Source organism: Notamacropus eugenii, chromosome 2 (assembly GCF_028372415.1).
Source record: "Notamacropus eugenii isolate mMacEug1 chromosome 2, mMacEug1.pri_v2, whole genome shotgun sequence".
NCBI classification, from domain to species: Eukaryota; Metazoa; Chordata; class Mammalia; order Diprotodontia; family Macropodidae; genus Notamacropus; species Notamacropus eugenii.
Window position 1 is genome coordinate 213,667,737 of NC_092873.1, and position 26,785 is coordinate 213,694,521.

General features: G+C 37.0%; 1 protein-coding gene across 2 annotated transcripts in view; it reads left to right on the top strand.

Moving 5' to 3' along the window:
• The window catches only part of LAMA2 (laminin subunit alpha 2), a 795,715-nt gene that overhangs the window by 365,412 nt on the left and 403,518 nt on the right, over positions 1-26,785 (top strand). For both annotated transcript variants that reach the window (XM_072637652.1, XM_072637653.1), the window contains exon 10: positions 9,627-9,787. In XM_072637652.1, coding sequence (XP_072493753.1) covers positions 9,627-9,787 — 161 coding nt within the window. The remainder of the gene's footprint in view (positions 1-9,626; positions 9,788-26,785) is intronic.

The following is a 26,785-nucleotide window of genomic DNA, read 5'->3' on the forward strand; positions in this document are numbered from 1 at the left end:
GAGAAGGATGCATTGACTATCTCTGCCTTTCTTCACTGGATTGTGAAGTTTTTATGTCCTAAATCATGGTCAGTTTTTGTATATGTGCCATGTACTGCTGAGAAAAAGGTATATTCCTTTATATTCCCTTTCAATTTTCTCCAGAGATCTATCATATCTACCTTATCAAGAGTTTTATTTACCTCCTTAACCTCTTTCTTGTTTATATTGAGGTTAGATTTATCAAGTTCAGAGAGGGGGAGGTTGAGGTCCCCCACTAGCATATTTTGCTGTCTATTTTTTCCTTCAATTCCCCAAACCTCTCCTCTAAGAATTTGGATGCTATACCACTTGGAGCATACATGTTTAGTAATGATGTTGCTTCATTGTCTATGGTGCCTTTTAGTAGGACATAGTTTCCTTCTTTATCTCTTTTGATTAGATCTATTTCTGCCTTTGCCTTGTCTGAGATTAGGATTGCTACCCCTGCTTTTCTTACATCAGCTGACACACAATATATTGTGCTCCAACCTTTTACCCTCACCCTGTGTATATCCTCCCATTTCAAATGTATTTCTTGTAAACAACATATTGTTGGATTATGACTTTTAATCCATTCTGCTATCCCTCTCCATTTTATGGGAGAGTTCATTCCATTCACATTCACAATTATGATTGCAATCTGTGTATTTCCCTCCATGCTCTTTCCCACCATTTGTGCTTTTAGTTCTCTCATCTTCCTTCCCCTCCTCAATAGTTTTCACTTTTTACCACCACCGGCTGCAGCCTTCCCTTCCTTCTTTCAGCCCCCCACAATTTTGCTCCCCTTTACCCTTACTACTTCTTCCCTCCTTTTTTGTCCCCCTTCCCCTCCCCTTTTTTCCCTCTTCCCCTCCTACTGCCTATAGAACTAGTTAATTATATACTTAATTAAGTTTATTGCTCCCTCCTTGAACCAAATCAGATGAGAGTACCTCTGAAGCAATGCTCATCTCCCTCCCCTCTTTCCCTCTATCATAATTTTGTACTTCTTCCTGTGATGTAATTTACCATTTTCTGCTTCCTCCTTTTCACACCTCCTGATACAATTCCTTCACATGTTTAAATCATATTTTTATCATCACATCATTTACTTTATACCCATTCCCTCTATGTATATCCCTTTTATATTTCATAATAGATGTGCAATTCTCAAGATTAACAGGTATCATTCTCCCTTATAGGGAGGTAAACAGTTTGCCCAAATTGAGTAACAAGGTTTTGTTTATTTTGTTTTGTTTTTCCCCTGTTTACCTTTTTATGCCTCTCTAGAGACCTGCATTTGAAGATCAAATTTTCTATTAAGTTCTGGCATTTTTTGTCAGGAAGGTCTGGAAATCCCTTATTTCATCGAATGATGATCTCCTTGCCTGAAATGTTATGCTGAATTTTGCTGGGTAGTTGATCCTTGGTTGTAGTCCCAGCTCCTTTGCCTTACCGAATATCGGATTCCAATTCCTTCAGTCTTTTAATGTAGAAGCTGCAAGGTCCTGTGTGATCCTGACTTTAGCTCCTTGGTATTTGAATGGTTTCTTTCTGGCTGCCTGTAGTATTTTTTCCTTCACTTGATATTTCTGGAATTTGGCAACAATATTTCTTGGGGTTTTGCGTTTGGGATCCTTTTCAGAAGGTGAATGGTGGGTTTTTTCGATGACTATTTTGCCCTCTGTATATAGCACTTCTGGGCAGTTTTCCTTGATGATTTCCTGGAAGATATTGTCCAGACTCATTTTTTCAGCAGGCCAATAATTCTTAAATTTTCTCTCCTGGATCTATTTTCCAGGTTAGTTGTTTTTCCAATTAGATATTTTACATTTTCTTCTATCTTTTCATTCTTTAGATTTTGTTTGACTGATTCTTGCTGTCTCATAGAGTCATTTCTACTTGCCCAATTCTAATTTTTATCAAATTGTTTTCTTCAGTTAACTTTTGTATCGCCTTTTCCATATATCCAATTGTTTCTTTTAAGGAATTATTTTCTCCTGTTAATTTTTGAACTTCCTTTTCCATTTGTTCAATTTTCCTTTTTAAGGAGATGTTCTCCTCAGTGAATTCTTTTTTTCATACTTTTAAAATCATTGGCCAGTTTTTCTTCTCTTTCCTTCTTCAGCTGTTCTAGGAGAGCTTTCTGTGCATGTGAGTTGTTCATAGTCCCTTCTGAAGTTTCAGATGGAAGTACAGTCTCACTATTGACCTCTTTGGTATTTGTGTCTTAGTCTTTGTCCCCATAGAAAGATTTTATGGTTCTTTTGCCCTTGTTTTGCTTTTTCCTGCTCATGATGGTGACTGTATGTTGTGGCTTCTGGCTCTTTCAGTTAGAAGCTGCAGAACTTGGTGTTGAGCTGATTGGTGTGAAAAAACTAAGGGCAAGTACCTTTTTGTTTTGTGTTTTCCTGATTAGCCCTGGGGCTAGCTTGTTAAGCATGAGGGAGGGGTGACGTGGTCAAGGGAGATCTCCTCGCTGAGCTGAGGCAAAGGCAAGCTCAGGTATTGGTGATCCCAGCTACCCTATTGTCTTCATGGTTCCCCTGGAGTTCTGAGGTACACCTGGATCCTAGTGTGAGTTTCCCCCCTCCTGGGGCTCCTCTTCTAGAGCTGAGGCTTGCCTGGGCCCTAGTGGGAGTTTCCACCCCTCCTGGGGTTCCTTTCATAGTACTGAGGCACACCTGGGTCCTAGTGTGAGTTTCCACCATCCTGGGACCCTCTCCTTCAGGTTTGCCTCTGCCACAGTAGGAGGAATCCCCCTTAGCTATTTTCCTAACCTCAGGTGTTATGAAACTATTTGCCCCCTCTATTGTTCTCATTGATCCAGAATTTTTCTGGGGAAATATTTTATGGTTCTTTTGAGGTTATCAAGGGGGGAGGAGTGAACATTTACTGATCACAACGATATCCTGGCTCCCGGAAGTTGAAGTAGGTGACTTACAGACATTTAATCTGTGGGCTGAAAGTCTCAGGAGGTGCTGCAGTTGATATCTGGGGCTCAGCAGCTATCACTCGCTTGGCTCTGTTGGTCTCTGCCCTGGGCTGTCGCTCTGCTGGTTCTGCCTGCTGCTATCTTGGGTCTCCCCAGGGCCCTCCCACTCAGCTGGGGCCCTCCCACTCAGCTGTGCTAGGGGCTCACCCCTGTGGAACAGATCCTTCCCATCGACCTTCCAGTCTGTCCTGGGCTATGAATCTGCCGCAGTCTGTCTCCTATTGGATTCTGCACCTCCAAAGTGTGGTCACATTCTCTCCTTAGAGGTATCTGAAGGAATTTTTTTAAGAGCTTAGGTGAGTCGTTGCTCTCACTCCACCATCTTCGCTCCACCCCCACATACATGTATATGCATATATATGGAAAAGAATAATATTGTGGAGATAAATGTAAAAGGAAAGTCATAACAATTTGGTAATTATTAAGGTAAAGAAACATATTTTGTCAATCATGCTTTCAATGTGGATGAACGTGGCATCAAAGTCAGCTAGTGCACTGATGGTAAATTCTTCAATATGAAAAGGCTACAAGCCAAGACCAAAGAGGAGGGAGTGTTGGTGCATGATGTTCTGTTTGCAGGTGATTGTGCACTCAGTGCAGGCTCTAAAGCTGAGATCCAACAATGTATGCATCAATTATCTGCTGCCTGTGCTAATTTTGACCTAACAACACCAAAAAAACACAGACACTCTATCAGACACCACCACACCATCCGTATGTGGAACCATTGGTTTCAACAAATGGAGGAGTTGTGAATGCTGTGCAGAAGTCCACTTACCTTGGTAGTGTACTTTCCAGGGGTAGTGTACTTCCCAGTGTACACATTGGCAATGAGGTTGACACACACATTGCCCAAGCTTGCTCAATGTTTGGGAGGCTCCAAAGAAAAGTATATGAGAGAAGAGGTATTCAACTGACTACCAAACTGAAGGTCTACAGAGCCATTGTGCTGACCTCATTGTTGTATGCCTGTGAAACATGCAGTTGGCCAGCACCATGTCAGGAAATGGAATCTCTTCCATTTGAACTGTCTTAGGAAGATTCTGAAGATCACATGGCATGTTAAGGTACCAGAAACTGAGGTCCTTGCTCAAACTAAATAGTCAAAGATTCAAACTATGCTTCAGAGAGCATAGCTCCAATGGGCTGGCTGTGTTGTTCTAATGCCAAATGTTTGCTTGCCAAAAAAGACTTTTATGGAGAACTTGCATGGGGCAGGTGATCACATGGTGGTCAGAAGAGGCAATACAGGGACACTCTCTCAAGAACTTTGGAATTGATTGTGTGATATGGGGAGACACTGGCACAAAACTGCTCAACATGGTATGCCCACATCAAAAAGTATGCTGTGCTCTGTGAGCAAGGCAGCATTGAAATAGCTCAAAGGAAATGTAAGATATGCAAATGGGGAGTATCCACCCCAAATGTTCATATGGACTATCTGTGCCCAATCTGTGGTAGAGCATTCTGAGCTTGTATTGCTCTGATCAGCCGCAGTCTGACACATTGAAACTTGAGTTTATCATGTTGATGTCAGTTTGGTCCTCTTCCAGAAGGAAAGACAACAACCAAACAAACAAACAATATAGGAAAGAATAATATTATGGAGATGAATGCAAAAGGAAAGGCATAGAAATTTGGTAATATTGTTAAGGTAAAGAAACATATTTTGTCAATCAACAAGCATTTATTGAGTGCTTACTATGTACGAGGACTATTCTAAATGCTGGTGATACAGAGAAAAAAATGAAAAAGCCCTATTCTCAAGGGGGTTATGTTCTAATGAGGGAGATGATATGTATAAGTATAGACTTATTTGCTATAAAGTTGATACAAGATTGCAATGGAAGTGAGGCAAACCGGGGTGGGGTTAGTAATTCCCCTCCCCCCAGGAATATTAGGAAAGGCTTCTCATAGAAGATGGCAATCAAGATGCTACTGAGTATGAAAATGCAATATAAACAGCAAAGATAATGCATAAAATGTGTTCAAATGCCTCTGGTACCAAATATCTCTGGTAGGGGATGTGTCAGAACCAGATCTAGAGATATTTTTCCTTGTACCAGTAACTCTTTAAAGGTAAATTGATACATTGTAAGGAAGGGCTAAAATGAATTATCTGTATACACTTTCGTTTTTCCTTCTCAGTGATTTAGCTGTTCAAGACTAGCAATAGGCATATAGTCATAGTATTCTAGAAGGAGGATCATCCAATCCCATGCTCTCATTCTGTCCTCTGACACTGTGTAACCTTGGACAAGTTTAAATGAGGGATTGGAGTAAATGCTCTGTAGGGTCCTTTCCATCTGTAAATCTACGATCTCATGACCATAGATTATAGATGACAAAACTGAGGCTGAAAGGGATTAAGCAATTTTTGACAGTGTCCTATACCATCCTGGTAGGAAAGATGAAGAGTTAAGAATGAGGTAAGAGTACAGTTACCTGGTATAGTTATGTGAGTTCAGTACTTACTGAATGACTAGACCCCCCCCCCCCCCCCCCCCCGCCGCCCCGCAAAGAAGTAATTAATGAGTAAATATCACCTTGGGGAGAAGTAACTTTTGAAGTGTTCCAGGATCTGTCCTTGGTCCTATGCTATTTGACATTTTGAATTATTGATTTGGTTAAAGGAATAGGCAGCATTCATATCAAATTTGCAGGTGACATAAAGCTGAGAAAAGCACATCTCCCCCCCAAAATAATATTGACAAGCTAGAACAGTGGGTGAAATCTAATCTGAAGTTTTGAAGAATATAATTGAAATAGATTTTTTAAAATAAATTGCACAGGTACAACATGAGGGAGCTATGGCTAGAAGACAGATTTGTTGATAGAAGATCTAAAGATTTAATCTGCATTAATAATAATAATAATAATAAAAGTATTATGAAGTGACAGACAAAAAAATGCTAAAGCTAATTCTGGGCTCCATTTACAAGAGAATGTGTCCACAGAGAGACATAAATTCTTCTGTATTCATCCCCTAGTCATTACTGGGTATTTGAAGAATAATATTCAGTCTTAGATATTACATTTCGGTATACTAGAGTGAATCCAAAAGAGGATGGCCAGGCTTGAGAGAGGATTCAAGAATGTGCCATTGCATAAAGATCAGGTAAAGAATTGAAGAAGCCTGGCATAAAGAATGAAGTACTTAAGGGGGATATGATAACTGTCTTCAAACATTTAATAGGTTATTACTTTTTTGGAGGGATTTCCCTTGTGTTTTTTGGTCTCAGAAAATAGAACTAGTAACAATAGAATACTTTTGGAGAAGTAATTTTCAACTCAAGGTAAGGAAGTTCTTCTTGACAAATAAGTAGAGCTACCCCAAAGGGAAGTGTGCTGCCAAGGTGTTAGTAAATTCTTTATTATAGATCTTCAGGTGAGGGCTACTAGTTCAGAATATTTCAAGGGATATTCCTTTATGACTATGGTTTGAATTAGATGACTTTTATAAGATCCCTCCAACTCTGTGATTTGAGGACTTGGTCATAGGGAGGTGGATAGTAAGAAACAGATGAGAGATTCAACCCTGAGGTCCTCTGACCCTAAGTTTTTTTTTTTTCTTTACTCATTGTAATATTATACTTGTAGGCTATCTTAAAAAAAACTTAAGATTATATGTTTCTATTTTTAAGGTCGTTGTAATCATATACATGGAGAAATTAAAGGTTTTTTTTTCAAGGTGGAAATGATTGCAACATGTTGCGGTGGTCTCTTTTATTGCTTTAAGTTTCCCCTTGCCCTCTTTCATTTTACAGAAAAAAAGTTACACTGCAAGATGAATTGTAAGTGATGCGTCTTAATTAGAGTAATTGTATATTAGTGGCAAAGCAGCCTGTGAGAGTCGTTGTAATAATATTTTTATATATATCAGGGGAAAATAAGGTACACAGCAGAGCTATAGAGCAAAGAGTGCCGAGGAGGGTAATTGCCCAGGTGATTATTTCAGTTCAAGAGGGTGATTACAGTGCAAAAACAGCTATAGTCTTCAGTTATACAGCAGGGATGGTAGCACTGTGCCATAAATATAGATTAATATCATATTGAATAAAGAGAAATTAAAACATTCTGTGATTTTATTATTTGGAGAGTTTGCATATTGCAGCGTGCCATTGCCCTAAAGTCTCAATATTATTTTATGAGTTAGGTAAGCAAAAACTTTCATAAGCCATAATATAAACTTGTCTCTAATCACGAATCAAAAATGGGATTATTTTTTCCTATTGGAGAAATCTCAGCCAAACAGGTAGTTTTTGCTTAAAAGTAAACTACGAAGAGAAGGAAATTTTAGTGCCAAGGGCTTTTGACAAATGGTAGCCTTCACTTGATTCCTCCCTGTTCCATGCTAAATGCTGTGAGCAGGAGGCTTGTTATTAAAAGGGTTATCAAAGGGGCAGAAAGGTGTAATGACTAAAATCCTGGGCTTGGAATCAGGAAGATTTGAATTCAAATCCTGCCCTATGAATTTACTAGAGGAATAATCTCGGGTCAGTCATAAAGTATCTCTGAGTTTGTTTGTTGTTCAGTCATCTTTCAGTCTTATCTGACTCTTCATGACCCCATTTGGGGTTTTCATAGCAAAGTCACTGGAGTGGTTTGCTGTATCTTTTTCCAGGTCATTTTACAGATGAGGAACCGAAACAAATAGGGGTTAAATGCCTTGCCAGAGGTCAGAGGGCTAGTAAGTGTCTGGGGACAGATCTGAACTCCATTGAGTCACCAGCTACCCTAGGAAAGTTTTATAGTACCTATATAGCAAAGTTGTTGAGAGGATCAAATGAAATAATTTTTTAATTGCTTTGAAAACTTTAAATGACATACATGTATAAAAACTATGGCAAGCTAAGTAGCAATATATTAATGAGTCAAATTCCCCCCTTATGAATCAGGAGAAAAAATACCATACATCTCAAAACCATCTAGCTCAGTCTCCTCCTCTTTATTTTACTTACTAAAATGGATCTTGACCTAATTAGTGTCATACTTCCATGACCAATGCAAATTGTGGTTCACCCATACTTTCTTATGTACTGTTTGTCGACATGGTTTTTTTTGGTGACTCTTCTGTATACCTGTATAGATTTACCTGAAAATCTGGCAAATCTTATCTTGTCCATTATTTTACAATATGTCCAGCACTAGAGAAGTGAAGTGACTTGCCCGGTATCTCTCAGTTAGTGACAGAACTAGGATTCTGCATCCTAGGTCTCCTCACTTCTTATTCAATACCCTTTTATCTATATAATATACCCTTGTTTCTCTGATGGCCTTTTTATTTTTTATTTTGAGTGTATTTTGTTTTAAAATAAAACAAACATTTATCAAAATTAGTACTAAGATGTAGGCACTCAAGGAACAGTTTTGGTAGAATACAATATTATTTTTCAAATATTAAAATAATATTTTGTCATGTTATCTTAATTAGAAGACTTATTCAGAAGAAAATCAGAAGTCTAGACCAACCTATTCATTTTACAGCTGAGGGAAATAAAACCCAGAGAATTAAACTGATTCATTAGTCAGCAAACATTTATTAAGCACTTAGTATGTTCCATGCCCTGACCTAAGTGTTATCACAGAAGTAGTGACTTAAACTGAGATTCAAACCCAAGCCCTGGGACTACAAATCTAGTGCTTTCTCCTGTGGGCCACCCTTCACAATTTTCAATGGCCAACTCATCTCTTACTTCTAAAATACAGAGAAAAAGAGGAAGTTATTGCTAAGGAGAATTCCATTACAATATTCTGCACACACACATCTACATATATACATATATATATATATATATATATGTGTGTGTGTGTGTGTGTGTGTGTGTGTGTGTGTGAGTATATATACATGCATACATATACACACGTGTGTGTATATATGTGTGTGTATATGTATATACACACACATATATGCATATATACATATATGAAAATTTATTGGAAGGACCACTTAACAGGTCCTTAGCAGATCACACCTACCGATTAAACCTTTTTTTCCTTTTCTTTTGGATTTTGATTAATCTCTTGAGTTAACAATTAGTTGCCACTTTATTGATCAAAACCCATGGAAATTTCAGTTTCGAAACAAATAAAAGAAGTAGACCCATCTCAGCCCACGCCCCCTTACTCCCTTTTCCACATGAGTTGACAAAGGGTTGTTTTGTTTGTTTCCCTGCGAGCAGTACATTGAGCCAAATCTCTCCTTCTTAGGGGACTCTAACTGATAGCTCTTGGGCTGCAGCTACAAAAACATCCTTTGTCACAGGTCAAACCCCTCCCATTTTCAGACTTGTTCTAAAACAGAGATCCTGAAAACATGCCCCTGTACACCCTAACAACTGCTAAGGCCCACTATCCTGGGGCTTCTAATTTGCTCTGAGAAGAGGATAATCTATAGCTGATAGCTTTCTGTTTGACTTTGATGCACTGAAGCCCCTCAGACACTCTTCCCAGCAGTTGGTATGGTTTCATATTTTAAAGTCTTTCTTGAAGGAAAGGCACATCTTGCTTTCTTAGTTTGTTGCCATCATCTATGTGGATTGATTGAACATCAAACCAGAATTACATGGATTTCCTTTTATTTCAGATTATATATGCCATTTACGTTGATGTCATTTTGTTCTTTCCCGAGGTCTGTTTCCTGGATCATGCCATTGCAAACGTGGCTTTGGAGGAGTCAAATGTGATCGGTGTGCTCGGGGTTATACTGGTTACCCTGACTGTGTGCAATGCAATTGCAGTGGCTCGGGAAGCACTAATGATGACCCTTGTATAGGACCCTGTAACTGCAAGGTATGAATTTCGAGGCTTGCATTTTTGTCAAGTACTTACTCTTCTGCCATGAGTGAAGGTCATAATTTTTTGGTTTTCTATTGTATCTGCTGCCATGAAGCAATTGTCACTACTTTTATAGTAAATAACCATTATCTGTTCTGAATGTGACACTCCAGTAAGTATCTTTTAAATGGCTACTGGGGACACCCCAGCGAGATACACAACTTCAGTCAGACACTTCTGAGCTACCTGCTGTTCTTGTAAACAGTTACAAATACACAGAATTTGAACTACTTATGAATCCTTCCAAATCTTTGAGCCATTTTCTAACAAATATCTTTCTAGACCTCACCTGATTCACCTATTATAAAAAGTAGCCACAAAGGCCTGAGAATAGCATGCACTTTGGCCTCAGAACTCTAAGTGTGATCAAATTATTCCTCCAGTTTCTAAAATCATAGTTTGAAGTAGCCAGGGCATGGCCCCTTTAATGAAGTCCAGAAAAAGAAAGTCATCGGGCTGGGTGGGAAACAGCAACAGTTACTACTGGCAATGACTCTCAAGCTAGGAGGGTCCAGAGGAGCCCACAGGCAGGGCCCCAGTGGAGTCCCAGTTTCAGAGTGCAGTAGGTTTAAGGTTTTGGGAGAGGATGGGACAGGACAGGACAGGACAGGACAGGACAGGACAGGACAGGAGAGAGGAGAGGAGAGGGGAAGGGAGGGAAGGGGGGAGAAGAGGAGAGGAAGGGAAATAGGAAAGGAACCAGCAAAACCCAAGTCAACTGGGCATCTTTTGACCATCCAAGCTTACCTTCCTTTAAAGAGGAGAAGGAGGCAGACAGGAGAGAAGAAGCTGAGTTACCCAGCTAGCTGGCTCCCCATTCAGCCAGCTGTGTCTACTCACAGGATTGTATTCATACTTCATTGCCGAAGAAGACCATGCCGTCAGAGAAATGGTGACATGACTTGCACTTGATTTTGTTTTGAGTGAGGGAGGGCTGTGCAGGTCACCAGCCTCACTTTCTCCTCCTGAGCCATCTGAATCTAGTGACCAGATATTCGTCATATCCCTAGTGTCTAGGTATAGCACCTGGCACATAGCAGGCCCTTTATAAATGTTCATTGAGTAAATGAACGGAAAAATCAATAATATCCAATGCAACAAGAATCATGAAGATTTAAAACTATATGCCACATGGAGGTAATTAGGTGTCACAGTGAAGAGAGTGTGGGGCCTGGAGTCAGGAAGACTCATCTTCCTGAGTTCAAATCTTGCCTCAGACACTTACTACTCTGTGACTCTGGGCAAGTCACTTCACCTGTTTACCTCAGTTTTCTCCTCTGTGGAATGAGCAGGAGAAGGAAATGGCAAACCACTCCAGTATCTTTGCCAAGAAAACTCTTAATGGGGTCACAAAGAGTCAGACATGACTGAAAGGACTGAACAAGAACAACATATGCCACACATTGTGCTTGAATGTTTGGATCCAAAGACAAAGTGAGAAATAGTTCCTGTCCTAAAGGAGCTACATTCTATTACATCTTTATAGCTTACAGTGCCTTTTACAGAATTGATGCTTAATAAATGATGGAATGTTTGGAGACAGACTGATGGTTATAGACAACGATTTTAAAAAGAGACAGAAAACAGTAACAACCAGTAGAGGCATCAAGAAGCTTTTAATCTAATCAGCTATGTGTAATACTCCCATCTAATGACTTCAAGACCACAAGAAAGGTAGAAAGATGGATAGATAGATTTTACAAAATCTGAGGCCAGGATTTTGAGAAAGAAAATAAAGCTAGCATTCTAATTTCCTCAAACTGAGTGCCACTTCAGTATTTTCCTCTGTCTTATATCTTGGTAGTAGATGTCTTGTCCGCTTCAGCGCCAATAAAGATTATGTAAAGAAGACAGTTATAAAGTATTGACTATACACAGAGTAAATCTGTGAGTGTATGAATGAGTAAAGTACCTAGAGCACTAAATTAATAGAATTAGACATGTATTCTGACTGAATGGTTTCAAGGACTTTCTTCAGGATGTCCCAGATTAGCCCAAGAAGGAAGCTGGGCTAACAGATGGATAGTAGCTAGTTGCAAACTCTTTAGGAACTCAGACCAAAGAACTACATCGTCGGTGAATAGAATGCTGAATTCGGAGTCGCAAAAGACCTGGGTCTAATCCTGGCTCACTTGCTAGGTGTGCAACCCTGGGCAAGTCACTCAAACTCTTCAGGCCTCCATTGTCTCATCCAGAAAATAAAGATAGTAATAGCCAGACTACCTGCCTCACAGGGCTGCTGGGAAGGAAAAAAGCACTTTGTAGACTCTAAAGTGCCATAGAAATGTGAGGAATTGCTATTCAATGAGAAGAAAAGACAGATTTCAGACACTCACAGAGAAAAAAATAATAGCAAATAAGACTTGAAGTGAGGATGTGTCAAAAAAAAGCCCAGAACTGGAATGTTGTCACCATTAGCAAAACTCTGTGGGAAAGCTCCTCTAGCAATTGCCTGCCTTTTTCTTATCTCAGGCTTATGGGGAGAGTAATTATAACCCTATTCATAAAGATGCCCCCTGCAAAGACACTTGAAGTTCTACACAGACAATTAGAATCCAACAATAAACAACGATTTAGAAATCATAAAGGAAAATGAAAACCAAATAAATAGCATCATTAAAAGAGTTGCCCTTCAACTATGTGTAATTTTTTGCTGAAGTCTATGTAGACTCATAAATTAAATGTGTTTTAACTAAAAAAAAGCCAAACAATTTCCACATGGAACTTAGTAAAATATAGTATAATGAAGAGTATGACTTATAATATGTATTCTAGAGTGTGTAGGTATTTCGTTCAATTCAATGCATAAATAAGACATAATCTAAGGCATTTCAATAAAATACGCATACCCTTGGAATGCTGATTAGGCTTTTGAAAATGCAGATAGAAATGTGGTAATCTATGCTATGGTGCAACAAAACCTGTAGTTGACAATAAGATCATATAAACTACAGAGTGGTGTTTTTAAAAAGAAAACTTAAAGGTCAAAAAATGCAAGTGGAATTGAAAGAATCATTGGAAAAACAGAAAATATTATTGAGGGACAAAGGTGACAGAGACATGAATTTGAAACTGAGCTATCACCATATGGTTGCATATTCAACATTTTAAGGTTATTTGATACATTAAAGGCTGAGATTTTTGAATGGCAATGAATGTTGAAGATGGATAGGGTGAAGATGAAGTGAAACATGCATTCAGGCATATTTGTTTATAGAATGTCATTCTTAAAAATGCTCAGAAGCTGAGGGATATTAGGAATGTTGGTTTCCTACCATAATATTCTAATAAATGCCATAGTTTTCATGAAAGATAAATGTAGCCACAGCTAAGATGGCCCTTCCTTTGACTGAATGAGCAAAAGACTGAATCATTCAATCCATTTCAATCTAATACAGCAAACTTTTATTAAGGGTTTTCTATGTATGAGTTATGTTTTAGGTCTTAGAGATAAAAAGATAGAAAATAATAATCCCTTAAGGAGCTTACATTCTGTTGTATATATTATATCTAACACAATGCCTTTTGCACAGTTAGTATTTAATAAATAAGGGGCTAAGCAAAATTTATTTTGTACCAACGTTGGAGTTTAAAATTTTAGAGAATAATAGACCATGTTTACATAGTTCTTTTTAATATGTTTTACTCCCATTCTCATTTGAACCTCATAACCCTACAAGGGAGTGTGAGCATCATCATTCCATTTTATAGATTAAGAAATGGAGACATACCAAGTGAAATTATTTTCCCCACATCATAGCTAAGTAGTGATGAAGCCAGCACTCAAAATAATGTCCTCTACGTATAAAGCAAGGACTCTTTACCCTACACTAGATAATAACAGCTGACTCTTATGTGTTTTTAAAGAGTGTGGAGTACCTTTACACATATTACATAATTTGATCCATGTCTGGAATGCAATGCCTTCTCACTTATTTCATGAAATCTTTAGTTTTTTTCAAACTTAGCTCAAACACTACCTTCTCTATGAGGACTTTCTTGATCTCCCTGGACTGTTAGTGTATCTTCCACCCAAATTACTTTGTATTTATTTCCTATGTGTCTTGGATATACTTTTGTATATACTACCATGGTGTAAGCTTCTTAAGGGAAGTTACTGTTTAACTTGTGTGTGTGTGTATGTATTTGTATCCTTCACTGCCTAGAACTGATCTCCTCCTTAGTGTTCCTTGCATATGATACTCCATTTTCCAACTCTGAGCATTTTTTGCTGTCAGTCATGCTTGGAATGTTCTTCCTCCTAATTTCCATCTCCTGGCCTCCCTGCCTTTCTTCAAGTTTCAGCTAAAATCCTACCTTCTGACATTCAGGGGTAGGGGGAGCACAGAGCCAAGATGGCAGAGTAAAAGCATGGACCTGCTAGAGTTCTACCCTCAAACTACTCAAAAATCTGTGAAAATGGTTAAACAAAATCTAAAACAGCAGAAGACATAAAATGACAGACTGAAGCAAACTTCCATCCCAAGACAATCTGGAAGGGTCTGTCACACCGGGCTGGGAGCCGAGCATAGTTAGGTTTGGCCACACTGGTGCTGAAGGAGGTAGGGCAGGCCTTAGGGGACTGAATCACTGACAGCTGCTGTGGTTTCCAGACTTCTCAACCTACAAATACGAAAGATAGTTTCAAAGGTCTGTGGGAAGGGTCTCTCACCTGATTGAAAGGGGAGCATGGTCCAGCCCTGGTACCAGCCCCAGGGTGGCAGCAGCTACTGCTGAAGCAGAAGCTGTTTCTGGAACACTCCATTTAACAAAGAGCTCAAAAGTCACATAATTGGCTGGGGAAATGGGAAAAGAAACAGACTATAAATTCTTACTTTTGTGGTGAAGAGGTATTTTCTTACATCATTGGTACTGACAAATATCAAAGCATAAAATCAGAAGACAATAAAGTCAAAGCTCCTGCCTCCAAAGCTTCCAAGAAAAATATGAATTGGTCTCAGGCCATGGAGGAGCTCAAGAAGGATTGTGAAAATCAAGTAAGAGAAGAAGAGCAAAAATTGGGAAAAGAAATGAGAGTGATGCAAGAAAATCATGAAAAGGAGTCAACAGCTTGCTAAAGGAGACCCAAAAAATGCTGAAGAAATAATAGCTTTAAAATTAGACTAATCCAAATGGAAAAAGAGGTCTAAAAAGCCAATGAGGAGAAGAATGTTTTAAAAAGCAGAATGGGCCAAATGGAAAAAGAGATCTAAAAGCTCACTGAAGAAAATAATTCCTTAAAAATTGGAATGGAGCAAATGGATGTTAATGACTTTTTGAGAAATCAAGAAATTATAAAACAAAACCAAAAGAATGAAAAAATAGAAAACAGTGTGAAGTATCTCATTGGAAAAACAACTGATCCGGAAAATGGATCTAGAAGAGATAATTTAAAAATTATTGGACTACCTGAAAGCCATGATCAAAAAAAGGAGCCTAGAATCATTTTTCAAGAAATTATCAAGGAACACTGCCCTTGATATTCTAGAACCAAAGGATAAAATAGAAATGGAAATAATCCACCAATCACCTCTTGAAAGAGATCCAGAAGGAAAACTCTTGGGAATATTGTAGCCAAATTCCAGAAGTCCCAGGTCAAGGACAAAATATTACAAGCAGCCAGAAAGAAACAGTTCAAGTATTGTGGATACACAATCAGGATAACAGAAGAATTCTCTTTCTTCTAGTACTTTCCTCTCAACACTTAATTTTCTCTTTTAAATATCATCTCTTCATATTCAGCTCACCCTATACACTCTCTCTCTCATATATATGTATGTATGTATATATCTGTATGTATGTATACATACAGATATATACACATATATGTGTATATATACACATACACGTATATGTATATATACATATATGTATATATGTATGTGTGTGTGTGTGTGTGTGTATTGGCAGAGGGCATAGGGTAAGCTGATTATGAAGGGAGAATACCTAAAAAATAAAATTTACTTTTGAGTGGAATGTACTAGGAAAAGAAAAAAGGGAGAGGTAGAATGTAGTAAATCATCTCACATAAAAGAGGCAAGAAAGTACTTTAACAAGGGAGGGGAAGAACGAGAAGAGGAGAGGGAATAAGTGAGTCTTCCCTTCACTGGATTTGGCTTCAGGAGGAAATAATATGCACACTCAATTGGATATGGAACTTTATCTTACCCTATAGGAAAGCAAGGGAAATAGGGATATGGGGGGTAGATAATAGAAGGGACATCACATTGGGGAAAGGGATAATCAGAAGCAAATAGTTTTATAGAGGGAAAGGTCAAATTAGACAATAGAATAAATGGAGGATGGAACAGGATAGAGGGAAATATAGTTAGTCTTTCACAACATGACTGTTATGGAAATGTTTTGCATGACTACATATGTAGAATTGCTTGCCTCCTCAGTGATGGTGGATGGGGAGAGGGGAAGGGAGAGAATGTGAAACTCAAAGATTTAAAAATGAATGTTAAAAATTCTTTTTACATGCTTCTAGGAAATAATATATATAGGCAATGGGATATAGAAATCTATCTTTCCTTACAGGAAAACAGAAGGGAAGGAGATAGGAGTAGAGTGACACAAGGGAGGGCAGTTTGGAGGAAAGGGTAATCAGAATACTCACTGTTCTGGGATGGGGGTAGGGGGAGATGGGGACAAAATTTGAAATTAAAAATTTTATGGAAGTGAATGCTGAAAACTGAAAATAAATAAATTAAAAATAAATAAAATCCTATCATCTACAGAAAGTCTTTCCAAGCCTGACTGTCTTGCCTCTGAGACTACACCCCCACTTCATTCAGTATATATCTTGCATATATGTATGTTGTGTGTGTATGCTGTATGTATGTATGTTACTTCCTCGTTAGATTGTGAACTTTATGAGAGCAATAACTAGCAAATGGAAAGTATTTCAGTATAGCTGCTATATCAAGTATGTGAAGGGCTGCTAGACAGATAAATTAGCGACACGTTGTGCCTTGAATGATATACTAAGGGGGTTATTGCTAATTTAGTAAGCAATGAGGAATTTCCTCAGAATACTAGTAATATGATCAGACTTGTATGCTAGAAACACCATTTTGACAGAACTATGAAGGATGAACTGGAAAGAAAAGTACAAAAGGGCCAGTGATGAGGGTTAATTTGTCAGTGATGGTAAATTAATGCAGATGAGAGACAATAAATACTGAATTAGGGTGGTAAAAGTTATAGTAGATGGAATGAAGCCAGATATTTTAGAAATAGAGAGGAAATAAATTTAGGATACACACACACACACACACACACACACACACACACACACACACACACACACACCGAGCCAATGAAGGATTTTGGTTTTCTTGATTATGCTTATTTGTTGCAAGGAATATTTTTTTCTCTTTTTTCCATTGCTGCAGGGAGAGAAAATAATATTTTAATTAATAATAATAAATTATTAATAAAACCATACTCTTCAGAATATTACATATACTTTCAGATAAGGTCAGTGTATTGTTAGTTTTACTTGCTTTTTTTTCTACAAGTGACTGTTTATGGAACAGGGATATTTGATCTGTAAATTTTTGTAATATAGAAGATTTCAGTACAATAATATAAAAAAGAATGGACAAGATGGCAGCTGAAAGAATGTGAGGGGTTAGCTACAGAGATTCAGAGATAACTCGGGTTTCAAGCTTGAACGTCTACTGTAATAGTGGTATCATCAACTGAAATGGGAAAAATTGCTTTCCAAAATGGCTGGACCAATTCACAGCTCCACCAATAGTCCATTACTGTGCCTTTTATCCCACAGACTCTTCAATATTTGATATTTTCTTTTTCGTTGCTGTTAAATTTAACTTCTGATGGATACGAGGCAGGGTAGGGCCTGAATTGTTTTAGTTTTCATTTCTCTAATTATTAGTGATTTGGAGTAGTTTTTTTATGATAACTTAGATTTTCTCCTCTGAGGGCTGTCTGTTCATAACTTTCAGCTATTTATGACTGAGGAAATGCCTTTTAGCCAGGTCCTTAACTATCTTGTAAATAAGGCATTTATCAAAGAAAAATTTCCTCAGTTACTTAGTTCCCTTCTAATTTTAGCAGCATTCCTATTTGTGTAAAAACTTTTTAATTTTATGTAATCAAAATTGTCAGTTTTATCTTCTGTGATCTTCTCTAGCCCCTGCTTGGTCATGCTTATCCTTTGTTCTAACAAGTCATTTTTTCCTTTCTCCTCAAATTTGTTTATTATGTCACACTTTGTTTGTCATATCCCCTTTTAAAGCTTAGGAGATGTTAGTTGATACTTAGTTTCTATTAGAATTCTTTCCAGTTTTAATAGTAGTTTTTGTCAGATTGCAAATCCTTACTCCAAGACCTAGGATCTTTGAGAACTACTCTTCTAAGCAAATCTTGATCATGTTTTCATATTCCAAGATCAGGCCCCAGAAATTGAGAAAGCTACTTCTAAGCTAGTGGGTTGTCTTTCTTACCCTTATCATCAACTGAGCCCAAGGCTTTTAACTCCCATACTTTCCTCAGATACAAAAAAATAAGATCTGTTGTATGTCCACAGAAATAGATGAGTATAACAGTTTTTAAAAATTTACTTGCTCCAGATTTTTCCGTATAATCCAAGCAATTCATAATGTGTCCTATTTACCAAGGTTATAATATGAAAAATTTAAGTAACAAAAAAGGTAGCTTGCCCCTACAATACACAGATTAGTTTAAGTACCTATATATTACTATAGAGTTATACATAGGTATGTAGAATATGTTGAAGTTCATTCCTATATAAAAGCAAAATTCTGGGATAGTAAGTAAAATTCTCCTCAAAAATTATTATTAAATTTGGTACTTCTCCATCTTATTAACAGTGACAGGTATTCACTTTATAGGACAAACTATGAAGAAAAGCTGCAAGGCAATATAGGTATAACATTTTTATGGCCTTTATCTCTAAGAGTATGTTTTGGCAGTAGAATGACAAAAATGAAATTTATATAGGAGAGATAAAATTTATGCTGAAACCAATATAAAATAACCAGATGCTTTGCCACCAATAGAAAAAAAACTGGATTTATTTGACATAAAAATCTTAATGGGCAGCCAATTCTTTGATGTATAGGTGGTTCATGGCACTGGCTTGAATTATCACAAGCACCAATATATCATAGCAAAGTCTTCTATAAACTGGCCCAAGCTTTCTTGACCAAAGAATCTTGTGAACTCTGTCATCCCATCATATTTAATTGCTGAATTCACGTGATATTCCATTAGCATAAGACTTGGTTGCTTCTAGGAGCCTACTAATATTTCCTCCCCCTTAATACTGCAGTAAAGTAGCAAAGCATGCCCAGATGGATTTATCTCACATTGCAAACCCTGTATTTGTTCCTGAAGGTCCTGCAGCCCTACCATCACCCATTCCTTGGTCTTTAGAACCTTTGGGTGAAGAGCACCAAATGAAAAAATCCAGTGGTCAGATCCCCCATTGGTAAAGATAAACAAAGTAACCTTTGGCCACAAATAATGTGACCTTGGACTTTTAAAAAATGTTATCACTTTCATTCACCAAATTCTCAAAGACCTAAACCATTACTTGGTCTTTGGGCATGGTGCCTTCTGTAGAAATAGGAAGGAATTCCACTCTGTGAGTATCATACAGACCAGACAGATAATATACTAACTAGTAAAGGGAAATTTGTGCCCTTTGGGATGAAAATGTTGTCTGTATGTCCCCAACTCCCCCTGGAACCTTATAGATAGTATCAGTTGTATTCAAACACTAATTGCAATGGACTTCTCTCTCATCTTGCATGTCACTCTCTTTCCTGATTACTTTTCCCATCTGCCTACAAATGTACTCCTCTTACTTATATCCTAAAAAGCCTCTGCTAACTTCAAAATTCCATGTTATGTTCCCGTTTTCTTCCTCTCTTTCATTGTCAGAATCCTGGAAAGAGTAGTAGAAGATACTTTTAATCTCCTTTTCTTCACCACCTATTCATAAGTCAGCTTCTTGAAATCCAGCTTTCAACCTACTGAAACCATTCCCTTCACCAAAGGACCAATGTTCTCTCAGTTCATATATCCAGTGACTTCATTTCATCTTTTTATCTTCTTCAGCCTATCCACAGAAAAGCAAGTATTCTAGTACTTGCTCCACAGAGCTTCCAAAGTGATTTGGGGATCTGACTCATGGAACCTCTCTTATTCTGTCAACTACAGTGGCTCCATATTGCATCTTGAAGAAGTATATAGAATTCTCCATTTAGCTTTTAAAATCCTTCACACCCTGGCCCCAATCTGTCGTTCTGATCCCATAATACGTTATTCCCTTTCAAGACTTGGTAATCCAGCCAGACTGGCCTTCATTTGTGCTGTAGTGCAGACGGCTAACTCATCCTCTGAAATTAAAAAGGGAAAAAAGAGAATATAGACAAAGGTCTTCCTTTGAGAGACATTTTAAGGTGTGTAGGAGGGGGAAAAGGAAACCTTATTTGTCATGACCTCAATATATTTTTTATTAAGTAGGATGTGAGAGGTCATTTACTTGAATAAGAAGGGGCTAGTGATAGGGACAGATAGGTTTGAGGAGAGGTTTGGAATAAAAGAGTCCAGCTCTTTATTTATTATACTCTTCCTTTTTTATTTTTTTCTGGTATTAGCTTGTAGACATCACTCCTTTTGGTAACCTTTCCTACCTCTTTGACCTTTCATTCCTGATCATCTTACTCATTACTCTTCCTTATCCTACCCCTTTTTATGGATTTTTCACATAGTTTTTGACTTTTTTTTAACTTGGTGATCTTACTCACTCCTATGAATTCAATTTTCATCTCTTTTTGGTGATAAACATATTAGAGTGTAAGCCCCTTGAAGCCAGACTATCGTGCTTGTCTCCTAGTTACATTTAATGATGCTTGTTGACTGATTGATTGAAAATTGATGATGTAGTCTTTTTAGAGAGGACCAATTTTACATATAAATATACACAATATGTAAATGCACAAATGTATGCATCTGTGTATGTGTTTACACACATATTCAAACACACACTTGTGTGTATGGGTTTGTGTATGTGTATGCGAGAGAGAAAGTCTGTACCAAAACCAAGCTCCAAGTGTGGATTTAGATGTCATGCATGCAAATGTATTCTTCATTTTATTGTACTAAACATAGTTGCCTGAGTTTACACTGTAAACAACATAACCACTTCAAAAATTCCCATTAGATAATGAAGTCTTGATGAGTAAGAATTTAATGATCTTCCATTTACTTTTTAATCTCACTCCATACTAACTAGTATAGTTCCATGCATATAGTAGGTAGTCAATGAGTACTAATTGACTGACAGATCATTCTCTTGGGTGATCTTTGTGATTCAATAGAAAGGTGCAAGGAATGAAAAGCCAAAGAGAAAATCAATAATCAACTACAAGTACACCTCAAAGAAAGCATGACTGAAAAATTCCTCAAACAATTACAGCAGGAAAGAGCTTGGAAATCACTGGAGGTACCCTGGTGGCTTTATCAATGTAAGCCTCAGTTGGGCAACAATTACAGTTAAACATGGACCTTAGAAACATTTTCTAATTTACAGGAGGGCAATTTCATAATAAAGAAAACAGAAAAACTATTGTGGCTGTTTATTTTCTCTAGAGAGCAACTATTCTGAGAAAATAATAGGAGAAAAAGAACTTGGTGTCAAGTCATATGGTACTTGACTTCAGGAAACTGAGAAAAACTGAATTCAGAGTGATCTCTCTCACTGACCTTTGTAAGAGAACAGTATTTAAGGATGGGATAGGATAACCAAGATAAAACAGAGATAGCATGATTTCTAAGCTTGTTTCATTTCATGAAAAGCCTTGAAAGCCTATGACTTTACTATATTTTGCATAGACTAAAATGGGTCACGATATTGGATAAATTGATTAAATTCTATAAACACCTCATCTACAAAATGAAATAATGAGGGTATGATTTTTTTAAATTCCTTTTCTGTGTAGTATTTTGGTTTAGCTCAACAACCCCATTTGATAGACAAGGAAGCTGAGGATAACTGGTTCATAGTTTTACTTTTAGCAGGTGTCAGAGACAGAAGGAGGCTTCAAATTATCAAATTAAACAAGGAACTAAAATGTATTTTATCATAGAATTATATTATCTTAGGCTTTAGGACTAGAAGGTTGCTAAGATATTTGGGGAGAGGGGGAACCAAGACTCTTATTTTAAAGAGGAGAAAAGTATTGCCCAAGATCTCAGAATCTGTCTACAATTCAAGTGCTTTTTACACTAAGAAAGGAGAATTCATTTCTTTTCATTGAACCAATACAGAAATCATCTCAAGGAGTAGAAACAGTCCTACGCAAATCTCTAGATACATAATATACATATATATGTGCATATGTGTGTGTCCATATATATATAGACATTTCTCTCTCTATGTATACATACACATGTATACATATTCTTTATATGTGCATGTTTGTATATACATGTATAAACACACACATATACAGACACATATTTTGGGGTCTGCTTCTGTGATATTTTTGGTTTAGATATGCCCTGTTAAAGAAATTCTTCCAATGAAGATTTGCAACTTTTGATCTTAGAGAAATTCTTTGGACAGTAAGTGGTCAAGTGGCAGGGAAAAATACATGTGTGTGAGTGTGTGTGCATGTGAGAGAGGTATGTACACATGTGTTTGTGTGTATTATGTGTATAGGATGTATGTATAAATGTGTATATGTACATATGTATGTAGACTGGACCTGTGATTTCATTCGCATGGATCTTCTGGGTGACAGTACTTCAACCATTGCACGTCGGCACTTTTTGGTAACTTACAGTCTTACAGAAATATCTTTAGTACACTGAGTGATTAATTGACTTGCCCAGATCTTCCCAGTTTGGTGATCTCTCTCTCTCTCTCTCTCTCTCTCTCTCTCTCTCTCTCTCTCTCTCTCTCTCTCTCTCTCTCTCTCTCTCTCTCCTCTCTCTCTTTCACACACACACACACACACACACACACACACACACACACACACCCCTATCTAAACAGTCATATTATATATATATATGTATATATTTGTATATATGTGTATATAGAGCAGAGGTATAATATGAAGGAATATTAATCCTCAGAATGGAAGTCTCAAGAATTTTCAGCATTACCATTTTTTTACAAGCTTCATTATGAAAATTTTCACCCAGACTGTAATTGGAAAGGCTCTCTAATGGGTTCTAAACAAAGATTAATGATAGAAATTAACTTATTGAATTGAGAGAAGATGCCCTGTAGAAATGTTTGGGGGAGGAAAAAAAAAGATAGATTGGAGCAAATCTTGTTGAACATCTTTATTGGTAAAGTATATTTGTCATATAAATTTCTAAGACTTTTGAAGTTTGCTAAGGATAAAGCAGAATTCAATCTGAGGAGTGGGAAATGTCAGCAGTGAATAAAATAACATTCATATTGGTCAGTGCAGACTACAGCCTCATCAGCATCAACTATTTAGGATCACTTATATTTGAAGGAGTGCATTAAAAGCTGAGGGACTTGCCATGATAAGCTGAAATCTTTCAGAGAGCTTGAAATAAAAACAAATAAAGAAGAAATAAAGTAAATGGAAAGTTTATACTATTTGAGAGTTTTAATTACTTTTGTTTTAATAATAAAAATATTTAAGGATTCTCAAGTTTAAAAAAAAGCTTAGTCAGGGAAGTGAGTGGTACTTTGGCCTCTCTTGGCTGCCTTCTTTATTATCTGGGGCTCAAGGGCCACTTGGCCTTTTTCCTTTTCCTTCTCACAGTATCACAGTGTGCCTAATGGTAGAAGGCCAGCCCACAATCTTGACCTTGAGAAAAACCAGAAATCTCTGGTCAAAAAACCCTTGGTCTTATCTCCATCTTATTTAGATTAGAAAGCATAAATACAAGGAATGGAAAAGTTAGCAGAGAACAGTGGTCTTTAAAGAGATCTTCAACATATGGTATGAATTGGCAATGTTTAACAAAGTAAATTTACACTGCTTAAATGGCTCATCCATAAAGAAGATTACATATTCTTGCCAAAGTAGTTCATACAATTGTGGAGATATTAGTATCAAGGGAAAGTAGTCTAGATAAAAGATTTGTGTCAATTAGGGGCTCAAATTAGATTGACTCTGGATAAATAAATGGAAGAGAAATTTCAAAAAAACAATTACCTAGGAGCCTATAAAGAAGTACTAGTGACCCAAACCACAAAGGAACTCTTTCTACTAATCTATAGAAAGTGTTCTCTTCTTGACTTTATGAACTTAGAAGCAAGGGTACTGAGAAATTTTCAGAATAAGAGTTTAGAATATTTTCAACCTATCAGCAAACCTGTATTAAGCACCTACGATGTGTCAGGCACCATGCTGAGCACTGGGGATATAGATATAAAATAATGGGGATGAAACAATCTCTTCATAGATTTAGTTATAGGAATGATAGCTGAACCTACGAATTGGAAAGACTAGAGAGTTGCAAATAAAAGATAACAGTAATGAGCAAATTTTATGTATAAATAAAAAACCTGATGCTCATTGAAAGTGGACTCCAGAGAGTTAGGCCAAGGAATTAACTAAATTGATTTATAAAATTATATGTGTTGAGTGCAAAGTATCTCAGGATATAATAACATTATATTTTAGAAAGGACAGAAGTAGATTTTTCCTGAGGGCCTACACCAAAGTCTTGATTGCCCTAGGGATAGGAATTATTTCTAAATTGTATAGGAAACATAAACTTTGTTAAACTTGTTGTCAAGATTGGGCGTAACATTATTAGTACTGAGAATAAAAGGAATTCTGTTAATTGTTGAATTGTAATTATTCTTGTACATAGAACAAGAGAGGGATGGAGAAAAGACAAATTTAAATGGCATAAAAAGAAGTTGTAATTGTTTGTCTCAGTCTTGGTTTCAGGGAAGGGGTATTGGAAGCTTTTAAATTAGAGAAAATGAAAAGTAGATTAGCACTCAGGAACATAGTGTACTGAATATCCTTCCAGCACTGACAAAAGGAGAGACTCAATTATCTAATAGTTATGTTCCATCTCTGCTTCCTGTGTGCTCTCAGGACAAGCTCTTACCTTCAGTGCACTGGAAAATTATTTATTAGTGTAGATTTGAAATCATCACAATTTGCTTGACTGAATTGTACTATGGTGAAGGAACTGAAACTTAGTCACTAACAAACATTTGAATTATGATATTTCATATTCCATATGGATCCTAGGTTACTGAAAGTTTAATCACTGAAAATAGTACCAGGGATTACTTCATATTTGGGCAGCTCATTGAGTTCGTGTCTGCTTTCAGCAAGCTCTTTTCACTATTGCTAATTGGAAGAATTTTTGTAGAAATTCAGTCTGAGAATTATAGAACACTAACAAGATCCCCAAAAGATATCATCCCAGATAATGTATCTTTTCCCTTTATTACTGTGCATTTTGACAAGATTAGGGTCTCTTTTTCTCCCATTTTATTTCTTATCTGGGTTTTTCTCCCCTTTTGTTTCTTTTTTCTAAATACAACTTTTTCCATCTTTCTTCTATAGCTTCACATGAATAACTATTTTTGAGAACCTATTCTGTGCATGGCAATATGCTATACCAAGCAAGGGCGGCATTTGGGAGTATCTTTCTCCTATATTTACAAAACAGTATTTATTTCCGTGGACTGATTCTTCCCTCCCATTCATATCAGAATTGTATATTTAGATATGAAAGGACTTTAGATGTCATCTTGTCCAGTTTCCTCATTTTTCAAGTGAAGAAAGTTTACACACTCAGTAGAAGCACTTCAGTTAGAACACAGGCCCTCTGAATCCAGATTCTATACTTTTTATAGCCCACCATGTTGACTCCTTATAATATTACTGAGTCCAGGATTAACGACACCATCTAGACAACATCTTGGAGAACACCTGTTGGGTGAAAAATCACTCTCCCTTTAAACCACTGCATTAATCAAATGAGATAAGTGCAAAATTCTTTGCAAATGACAAAATATTACATAAATGCCAAGTGTTTTATCATAATAATACCATCTAATAATAATCATGGTTGTAGTGATAATCAACCAATCAGCAGATCTTTTTTATCATAGTGAATATCTGTCGATTGGTTGACTGTCATTACAACCATAATCATTATTAGATGATAAGTTTCACCAATACATGAAATAAACTTATGAAAGACAGACACTGGGAAGTTGCAATGAGCAGAGGGAAAACTTCTCTTCAGCTAAGTCTGGACACAAAACTACCATTACAGTTTTCCTAATTATGTACTGTCATTATACATTTATTCCTATGCTCCCCCTAAAAGGTTCTTACCTTTGGTCTTTCTGAATTTAAATACTTAGTTTCATGTATTCATTTGATGATTTGGAAAAACATCTTTATTTTTTCTCTCTTTCACTGTGTGTGTGTGTGTGCGTGTGTGTGTGTATGTGAGAGAGAGAGAGAGAGAGAGAGAGAGAGAACACTAAAAAGATAGATCTGGTTCTATGTAGTGTTCTTTATTTAGTGTTTCCTAGCCCAATACCAATTAGAAACTTAATGAGGGTTATTTGATGATTAATTGTATGTCTGTCAGGCCACCAATGCAGTATTAATTGACTTGAGTTTGCTTAATGGTTCAGTCCACATTTTGATGACATGAGAGCCCAGATTAGGATTTCCCACAGTAAATGAAAGTCCAAACATAACACTGCATATCAGGGTTCCAAATATTTTCCCCTATAGTACTTTAAAGTAGGTAGCTCAAAGCACTTTTCCATATATATATCATTGGAAAGATCAAAATGAGGTGAATATGTTACAGATATAGTAGAATAGGTTAAAAATGGACAGTAAGTATATTTCTCCTTGTGGATAGACCTGTGGAAGACATAATTTTGAAGTATGATTTTTTTTTCTGGAACAA